Source organism: Simochromis diagramma, unplaced genomic scaffold (genome assembly GCF_900408965.1).
Source record: "Simochromis diagramma unplaced genomic scaffold, fSimDia1.1 OVJJ01000304.1, whole genome shotgun sequence".
Classification (NCBI taxonomy): Eukaryota; Metazoa; Chordata; class Actinopteri; order Cichliformes; family Cichlidae; genus Simochromis; species Simochromis diagramma.
Window position 1 is genome coordinate 3,774,703 of NW_024387030.1, and position 10,298 is coordinate 3,785,000.

At 38.5% G+C, this 10,298-nt stretch overlaps 1 protein-coding gene across 1 annotated transcript; it reads right to left on the reverse strand.

Moving 5' to 3' along the window:
• Positions 1-3,167: 3,167 nt before the first annotated feature.
• LOC120740108 (zinc finger protein 501-like) lies at positions 3,168-8,440 on the reverse strand. The gene is made up of 2 exons (XM_040042228.1): positions 6,812-8,440; positions 3,168-4,667 (listed from the first exon to the last, which is right to left on the reverse strand). Exons 1-2 carry the CDS (start codon positions 6,819-6,821, stop codon positions 3,373-3,375), a joined length of 1,305 nt encoding a protein of 434 aa, XP_039898162.1. The 5' UTR covers positions 6,822-8,440; the 3' UTR covers positions 3,168-3,372.
• Positions 8,441-10,298: the final 1,858 nt, after the last annotated feature.

A 10,298-nucleotide genomic window follows, 5' to 3' on the forward strand; every position in this document is an offset into this window, starting at 1 on the left:
TAATTTGCACCAGAGGTACACTTCAACTCTGAGAGACAGAATGTGGAAAAAAAAAATCCATGAATCCACATGGTAGGATTTGTAAAGAATTTATTCGTAAATCAGGGTGGAAAATAAGTATTTGGTCAATAACAAAAATACAACTCAATACTTTGTAACATAACCTTTGTTGGCAATAACAGAGGTCAAACGTTTACTATAGGTCTTTACCAGGTTTGCACACACAGTAGCTGGTATTTTGGCCCATTCCTCCATGCAGATCTTCTCGAGAGCAGTGATGTTTTGGGGCTGTCGCCGAGCAACACGGACTTTCAACTCCCGCCACAGATTTTCTATGGGGTTGAGGTCTGGAGACTGGCTAGGCCACTCCAGGACTTTCAAATGCTTCTTACGGAGCCACTCCTTTGTTGCCCGGGCGGTGTGTTTTGGATCATTGTCATGTTGGAAGACCCAGCCTCGTTTCATCTTCAAAGTTCTCACTGATGGAAGGAGGTTTTGGCTCAAAATCTCACGATACATGGCCCCATTCATTCTGTCCTTAACACGGATCAGTCGTCCTGTCCCCTTGGCAGAAAAACAGCCCCATAGCATGATGTTTCCACCCCCATGCTTCACAGTAGGTATGGTGTTCTTGGGATGCAACTCAGTATTCTTCTTCCTCCAAACACAACGAGTTGAGTTTATACCAAAAAGTTCTACTTTGGTTTCATCTGACCACATGACATTCTCCCAATCCTCTGCTGTATCATCCATGTGCTCTCTGGCAAACTTCAGACGGGCCTGGACATGCACTGGCTTCAGCAGCGGAACACGTCTGGCACTGCGGGATTTGATTCCCTGCCGTTGTAGTGTGTTACTGATGGTGACCTTTGTTACTTTGGTCCCAGCTCTCTGCAGGTCATTCACCAGGTCCCCCCGTGTGGTTCTGGGATCTTTGCTCACCGTTCTCATGATCATTTTGACCCCACGGGATGAGATCTTGCGTGGAGCCCCAGATCGAGGGAGATTATCAGTGGTCTTGTATGTCTTCCATTTTCTGATGATTGCTCCCACAGTTGATTTTTTCACACCAAGCTGCTTGCCTATTGTAGATTCACTCTTCCCAGTCTGGTGCAGGTCTACAATACTTTTCCTGGTGTCCTTCGAAAGCTCTTTGGTCTTGGCCATGGCGGAGTTTGGAGTCTGACTGTTTGAGGCTGTGGACAGGTGTCTTTTATACAGATGATGAGTTCAAACAGGTGCCATTCATACAGGTAACAAGTAGGGGACAGAAAAGCTTCTTACAGAAGACGTTACAGGTCTGTGAGAGCCAGAGATTTTCCTTGTTTGAGGTGACCAAATACTTATTTTCCACCCTAATTTACGAATAAATTCTTTACAAATCCTACCATGTGAATTCATGGATTTTTTTTTTCACATTCTGTCTCTCACAGTTGAAGTGTACCTCTGGTGCAAATTACTGACCTATGTCATCATTTTAAGTGGGGGAACTTGCACAATCGGTGGCTGACTAAATACTTTTTTGCCCCACTGTATGTGGCACAAGTCTGACTGAACTCTCAAGGACAGTTTGTTGCTGCGTAAAGACGAGAATTGGACCAGTAGATCAGTAAAATTAATGAGTAAGAAAAGCACAGTTATGTCAAGGAAAAACAATCAAACAAACACATTTTTGAATTTTGGCAACAAAATGACAAACATTTTCCACCTTTGAAAATTGGAAGTTGTGGCTAGCTAGGGCTGCTCAATTAATCGAATTTTAATCACGATTACGATCTGGGCTTTCAACGATCATTAAAAATAACTGAGCCGATTATTAGCTCCTCCCTCGTGCTTTACTCGCGCTGTTCCGTGTGGCAAATCGAGCGCACCTCTCTGCATTTCGAACACGTGTCACAACAATTAAGAGCAGCGGTCCCCAACCTTTTTTGCGCCACGGACCGGTTTATGCCCGACAATATTTTCATGGACCGGTGTTGTGCCAAAAAGTGATTGTCTGCCAAAAACTGATTTCCGGTATTTGCCAAAAACTGATTGCTTGTATTTAAACTGCTATAAGTAACTTGTTGGGCTATAACATGTGAAACACGTGTCAAATGCATCCCTCATGGATGACATAAAGTCATCTTGAGCCACAAGCAACATTCGTGTAACAAGGTAGAAGCCACAATCAGTTTTTGGCAGTGACTTTTATATAACCTTTACTTATGCAGTTACAAAAATCTCATTAACATTAAAAATGTCTTCTGTAAGAGTAAGTTGGCCAAGAGGACAGCAGAAATGGCAGCAAATATTACAATAGTTCTGTAAAAATATTTTAAGTGGGGATAAAGGACCAGATTGGTTATAATGTAAGTACAATAACACAGAGTTATAAAGATACTTGAAAAACAGATAATTTTTTAATTCTATATATAACCCCTTTGTAAACCCTGTTCACCGAAGTCTATTTACCAACATACGTAAAGATATTACATGTAAAAAAAAATAAACAGAAACATTGGAAATCAGTTTTTGGCAGGCAATCACTTTTTGGCACAACACTCGGCCTTTAAGGTATCGCGGATAAATACAACAAAATAAAACTAGTACCGGTACCGAAAAAAAAGAAGATCTATTCATAACACACATGAAAAGACCAAGGAAAACCGAGTAAACGATAAAAACGATAACAAAATAACGCTGAAAACCGATAAAAACCCTGAAAACTATACATTTCACACCTGAGCCTCAACTCTCGCGGCCCGGTACCAAACGACTCACGGACCGGTACCGGTCCGAGGCCCGGGGGTTGGGGACCGCTGATTAAGAGGACCCGAGGGAAGCTCGGAAAGCTAAGCAGAAGTTATTTGGAGAGGAGAGTGACTGCCGTTGGTTGAAAAGAGAGGTAAAAAAAAAAACTTCAGTGGTGTGGAAACATTATGGGTTCGCGGAGTCAGACGTGGATCAAGTAGACATAGTGTGTAAACTTTGCTACAGTGTCGTAGCTGCACCACAGAGCAACGCTGCAAAGTTCACTAAACATAGATGTTTACATTTTTCATTTATTTTTTATATTGCAAACATTTGCACTGTTATCAGTATTTGCACACTATTTTATATTATTTTTTGACAATCTTTAAAGTCATTATTCAATACATTGTTATTGTTAAATAAATATCGTCAAATAATCGAGATCTCAATTTCAGTGAAAATAATCGTGATTATCATTTTTGCCATAATCGAGCAGCCCTATGGCTAGCTTTGTCAAAAATAAAAACAGCACTGATAAGAACACTGTTTTGCACATCATTGTGTTTGCAGAGATAATTTTGATGGGCATCGCTACTCCCAGTCACGGGAAAAAATCCCGTTGAGACTCTCAATACTTATTTATTCCTTGTGGAGTTTGGTGTGTATCTTTAGATTACACTGGTGTCTAAATCTTTTGCCACAAAATCCACAGTTATAAGGTTTCTCCCCTGTGTGAACTCTAATGTGCGTCTCAAGATGAATCTTTTGATTAAACCTTTTGCCACAGAAATCGCAACCAAATGGTTTCTCTCCTGTGTGGACTCTCATGTGTATCTTTAGATTCCCCTCTTGGTTAAATATGTTACCACAAACACCACAAACAAACTGTTTCTCTCCTTTGTGGAGTGCCATGTGTGTCTTCAGATTACACTGGTAACTAAACGTTTTACCACAATCGCCACAGGTATACGGTTTCTCTTCTGTGTGAACTCTCATGTGTCTCCTAAGTTCGATCTTTTGGTTAAATCTTTGCCCACAATTGTCGCAACTAAACGGTTTCTCTCCTGTGTGCACTCTTATGTGCATGTTAAGATTTCTTCGATAGTTAAATCTTTGTCCACAAATGTCACAGCTAAATGGTTTCTCCCCCGTGTGGACTCTTATGTGTCTGGTAAGGTTTGTCTTTAGGCTAAATCTTTTACCGCATTTATCACAAGCATACGGTTTCTCTCCAGCATGGAGCCTCATGTGTACATTCAGACTTCCTTGATATCTAAATCTTTTACCACAATCTGCACAACAGAATGGTCTTTCTCCCGTGTGGACTCTCATGTGTACTCTAAGATCTTTCATTTGGTTAAATCGTTTACCACAATCATCACATCCAAATCGCTTCATCTGAGAATCGACACTTTGCTCCACTCTAGAACTTCTCTCATTCACCAAACAGCTGAAAGACCTTTTTGCATTATTTACACCTGACTCAGGTGTTCTGTCGTCATTCAATCGGCTGTCGCTGTCGTCAGTTTCAGGTCCACAATCTGACAAAGGTTCCTGCCAGCCATCCTCACTGACTTCAGTCTCAGAAGATTCCGGTGCTTCGCCATCAGTATTTGTTTGTATATTGTTATTTGTACTTCGGTCCATTTTCCTCTGTTCAGAGGAGTTGCTCGCTTGAGTCTCCGTCTCTATCTTGTTTTTATTTTGGTTTTGATGAACCTTTAAGGACTGAGGCTTCTCTTCTTCATCTTCACTCTTCACATGAACAACAGTAAATGGAAACCTCTTGATATCCTCCTCCAGCCCATTACAGTGAACTCGCTCTTGATTTTTCCACAGCTCTGAGTCAGGATGGTTCACACTGGGGCTCCATTCACATTCAGGGGAAACCTCTTCTTTTATCACCAGTAGCTGCTGGACATCTACAGGGAAGACTGAAACACACACACTCATAATTAAGAGCAAAAACTCTATAATCACATAACTTATCACTGGTACTAATACTCCATGTTAGTGAGATCTGAGATGACTGTGGATACACAGTGCTATTAAATATAATCTAAATTAATCTTAACTGTGACCACCTAATAGAAAATGGCATTGCCATCCAATACCATCCAGCCAGCAGTGCTGCCCCTCAGCCTCTTAGCAGATGAACCTATGTTATAAATTTGAAAATCATGGGTAGTTTTCAGAAAAGTTGACTTCTCATCTTGACCTTGAAGTTAGTGTAATCTTTCAGTTGATGTGCCAACGTTATGAATTTCAAAAACAATACATCACCTCTATGACGATTTATCACATGCACAAACCTGGGTGTCCACATCGTCCACCTATCAGGTGGGGTGTCGACAATACCCTATCAGGCTTTTACGGCTGAAGGGTACACAAATGCCCGTATATTCTCCCAGTTCAACAAATCATTTCAATTCTGAGTGTCCGACTGAGTGTTCAGTTTTCATTTGTGCCAGAAATACACAACTCAACACTAGCCATGCAGCTCCTCTTCTGATATGTACAGCTATTGGTATCATACACCTTTACAATGCTCCAAATTTATTCTCACCCCACCATTTCCTATTGCTGAATATTACACCCACTACTGCTACCTACTACTAACCTATAACATAAAAATCAGCAGGATAGATTTCCTTTTACTGAACTGTTTCAGTTAACAGGGAATACTTATAAATATTTTTTTTTTCTCTGTCAGGGTGAACCATTTGATTGATTAGTTAACATTTAACCATTACACAAAGAACTATCATCCACTGGCAAACATTTTAGACCAGGAAATACAAAATCAATCATTTGAAGTGGTCATTTTCTCCATATTTTTAAATGCAGGTAACATTCACTGAGTGTTTTCATTCCTCTGGGACAAGCTAATGATGGACGTTGACTTATTTGCACAGCTGGATTTCTTGTTTTTAATACTTCAACTTTCTGCATTTTATGAAGTTTTTTGTGTACAATTTTTCTGTAATCTGTATGCTAATGATCCAAAATTAGAGGAATTGCATATGCCATCACAATTGTAAAAATGTTGTGACACTGCATAAAATGTAAATAAAACAGATTTGCAAGTCTCATAAATCCACATTTTTTTTATTCACAATAGAACACAGACAACCTGTCAAATGTCACAGCTAAATGTTTTGCGAGCTTAGATTATTTATCTGGTTAACAGTGGTTTAATGGTTGTACAGCAATAGTGCTAACGAGCATGACCGAGGGGGACCCTGAGCTGATGGACAGGTGCAGGTCAGACTTTGGGAAGACTTGTCTTTGATTCTAAAAAGAGGTCACACATCAGCTTGTGCTGCTAGTTTTAAAGTATCAGTCTACTAAAATTCTGCAAATCAAATGCTAATGTTTTGAGGATACTTTTTGCTCATAGTCAGCTGTTTGCACAGATAATGTCTGTTGTTTGTTGCCTCTGCAATCAAAGACATGTATGCACTTTTATAACTGTGGCTACAGCTCTCTGAGTGTACATGCATGGCTGCAGTTATGCAGGCTGTGTGTGAGAGCAAGCACCTTTAATTTTTTTTTTTTTAATGGAATAGTAAATTTACTTGAGCCAAATGCCCCTCAGTCAAAGTTGGTTGCTCTTGTTCCTATGCTCTCGTGCCCATGACCCTGTCCCAACTTGCCATCAAATTCAAAATGATCTCATTTCTTTTCTTAAAACGGTAAATTTTTCCAGTTTATAGATGTGGTATGCTTTCTGTGTTCTATTGTTAATTAAATATGGGTTTATGAGATTTGCAAACCACTGCATTCAGTCTTTGTTTACATTTTACACAACTTTGTTTGGAAATGGGGTTGTATCTATCAGACGAGTATGCTTAATGTCCGTGTGTCGCTTAGCTTCCTCCCTTAGCTCCTTCTCTCCTTCTATTGGAAGGTATCAGTTCATGTAGCTGACTACATGTTAGGGGGACGCTTGTTCAGACTGACGCAAACGTGGCAAGCTGCGCACTGTTTGGAGCCATATGCGGAGATTTTCATTCACAAAAAACCCACTGACCTCACAGATCACCGCTAATTCTTTCAACAAGTTCAAAACACTCACCCGCAGCCATTATACACCTTCTACTCTACCTCTGGATGCTCCTGCCTGATGATGCGCACCCGCACCGGAAACACAACTTGTTCTTCCCCTGTGCAATAATGCACATACTTCCGGTCTATTTTTCATAATAAAAGCCCTAGATATATTCTTTACTATCCTTAAACTGTATTAGTGAATCTGTATGGCAAAGACCATCGCCTTCTGTACAATGAGCAGGAAAACACTCTGTCTAAGGGAAACTACCATCACTTTTTGTACTATGAGCTTTCCTGTAGTTGGCTTGTAATTTTCTCGACCAGTTACGTTTAAGTAGGTTTTTGCTGCATATGTAGCAGGTTGAAAAAGATACATGTTTATTTTTGCAAGAAAACCAATTACCCCCTTATTTTTTGTTTATTATTGTGACTTATTTTGACATTGTTATGTGTTGCCAGACCATGGTTATATTTCATTATGCCAGTAGATGGAGCTCTTGCACTGCTGTGGAACTACCAGAGAGACTCTAGCTATAGGCTCTACGCATGCGCAGCTCAGAAATAAATGAGCTCCGGCCTGAGCAAGACGCTAACTTCGGTGTCCTCTCTATTAATCGACAGGTACTGACAAACAAACTTTTATGTTACCGAACTGGTTCTAAATGTCATGTAAGTTGAGTAACAACTGTTCGGCTATGTTTTGAGATGAGAGTGGTATTTTGTTGTAATGAGTATTAGTGTATCATCGGCATAATGCTATAATGCTACGTAGCACTATAAGTATATGCTATGACAGTGGCAACCTGCGACTTCCGAAAATGTGTTTTAGTGTTTGTTTTAGTGTTAGCCAAGCAGTACTGAGTACATGTATTAAGGGGAAAGCTTTTTGTTGGTGAAACAACGTTTGCAGTCGTCTGCCGCCATGTTGTGTTGCGTTCAGGGGACGCCATGTTCAAAAGTAATAGCGTATATGGCGCGAATGTGGGGAAAGGTTGTGTGAATGTGAGATGGGTTATTTTGGTATGTTGTTATGCTTTAACCGTGAGTGTTTTGTTTAAGTTGTGAGTATGTAAAGTCATTTTGAATTAGTTTGTATTTATTTTGCTTTTGAGAGAATGCTTTTTGTAACTTTATTTATATTTATGAACTCTGTTATTTTATGGGAAGAATGCATGGTGTAGTGTGATTTGTATTGTGTATATGTAGAAATAAATGAGCTCCGGCCTGAGCAAGACGCTAACTTCGGTGTCCTCTCTATTAATCCACAGTTTGCTCATATTTGGCTACGCAGTGCTCTCTAGCCTGTGTGCCGCTTGCTGCCGGTCCAGATTCCCCTAGGTCTGGTGCCGGTAACACATACATAAAAAAAAAAAAAAAAAAAAAAAAGTCTGTGTGAAGCAAAGGAGATGAATTAGGTCAAAATGCACGCTTGAAATAGATGACTATTAAATTATCTGTATCTTAAACAATCTGGATGTATTATCCATTATCTGAAGATACAGGCTAGACCAAACGGATTAAAGCTTTGTCTCTGAAGTTTCATGTTTGTACTTAAGCAGAAGTAATAGAGTACCAGACTGATTGTTTACCAAAGCAACACACTCATGAAGAAGAAGTTTGTTAAAGCAATTTACAGATATTTCTGGGATTAAAAAATAATAACAAATATTCCTGTGAAAAAACTACAGATTTTTTTACGTTGTGAACATCATCCAGCATGAGGTACAACGGAGCCATTTATTTATGTTTTGTTAAAAAAATGAAGAAAAAATTCTTCTATTATGAAAACTGTAATAAATATTAAGTTATATTTAATGACTTCCCACCTAAAATGATTTAAACTGAGAAATTATAATGAGCAGATTTCCTTAACATGTATTAAAGACATGTTGTCATTTTAATCAAAGATTTAACAAAACGCATGTGCAAATGCACACCCACAGAACTAACACTAAAGATTGCTGATGCAAACAAAAAGAACATACACCATATATATTCATATAACTCTACCATATGAAAAATTAATAAATATTATTTCATCATTCATACCTTATACGAATAATATAAACAGGTGTTAGGTATGAGAAATAAATGAGTAATAGTAATGTGCCATAACTTTTTCCTAATATCCCAGCTGTCGGGTAAGTGTAGTGAGGTAAAGAGCGCATTATTTCACTCCAAAATCTGGTGAGTAATATTTGTAAGTATCAACATCTCACAGTGAAATATAAATATTTTAATGGATTTGGAGCACTGACTATTTTTTACACTCGTCACCTCATTTGCCTCTGTCTTAATCTTAAACAGTGGAGTTTTTTTTTCAGATGGCTATGGACATGATAACCAATCGGAGAAGAGCAGGTCTCCCAAGTGATGCACATGCAGTTTGCTGGTGTGCAATTTCCAGGTTGACTCTCAAAACATAATATACAAATATTAACTTTAAAAATACACATTTCAAATTCAGTAAAAAAAAAAATACTCTAAATATTACACAGGACACGTTAAAATGGCAACACTGTGGTTTGAAACTAACACATTATTTACTGTTCAGTGTAACATCGCCACTGATCTCATTATTGACACTTCACCTACTACCACATCTCTCCTTTTATTATCAGCATTTAACTTTACTTCATGTAAAATGAATACAACCCAATTCAAGCAAAATGTCTCATAAATGTACAAAATAGTGACATGCTGTATATACATATGAACAACATATGAGTTATTTATGCGCTACAAACAACAAAATACCTACAAATTATGACTAAAAGATACTTGAAATCATTCCATTAAGATAAAAGGCTGTTACAAAAGTATTGATACCCTCTAGACTCTCAATCCTATACAGATTGGAGAGAACTTTATCATCTGAAGTTGCTTTAATAATCTGGTGTCACACACTCATAAAAACATAAGGTTAAAAATGTTGAAGGAGTTTCTCAAAATAAGCTACAGAACCAAATGGCTTCATATATATATTACTCTATATAATTTATGAATGTCTCCATAGTGTAGTGGTTTTCAGATTTGATCCTGGGAAGAGACACACAGAGCACCTGAAAAGCATTCACAGTGGTTTTCTTGCTCCTTGTTGTTATGTTACAACTTAATTTTTCACCTCTAAACTCGACAAACACTGCTGCATAATGACAAGGTGAAAAATGTTTTCTCAAAATTCTTGCAAATAAAAAATGAAAAACATAGGCTGTGAATACTTATGTACATCTTTTCTTCAATACTTTGAAGTGCTTCTGGCAACAATTACAGCCTCAGGTCTTTTTGGATTGCTGTCCAGTTGGAAGATCAGTCTTCACCTCAGTTCAAGGTACAGTGGGGCAAAAAAGTATTTAGTCAGCCACCGATTGTGCAAGTTCCCCCACTTAAAATGATGACAGAGGTCAGTAATTTGCACCAGAGGTACACTCCAACTGTGAGAGACAGAATGTGAAAAAAAAATCCATGAATTCACATGGTAGGATTTGTAAAGAATTTATTCGTAAATTAGG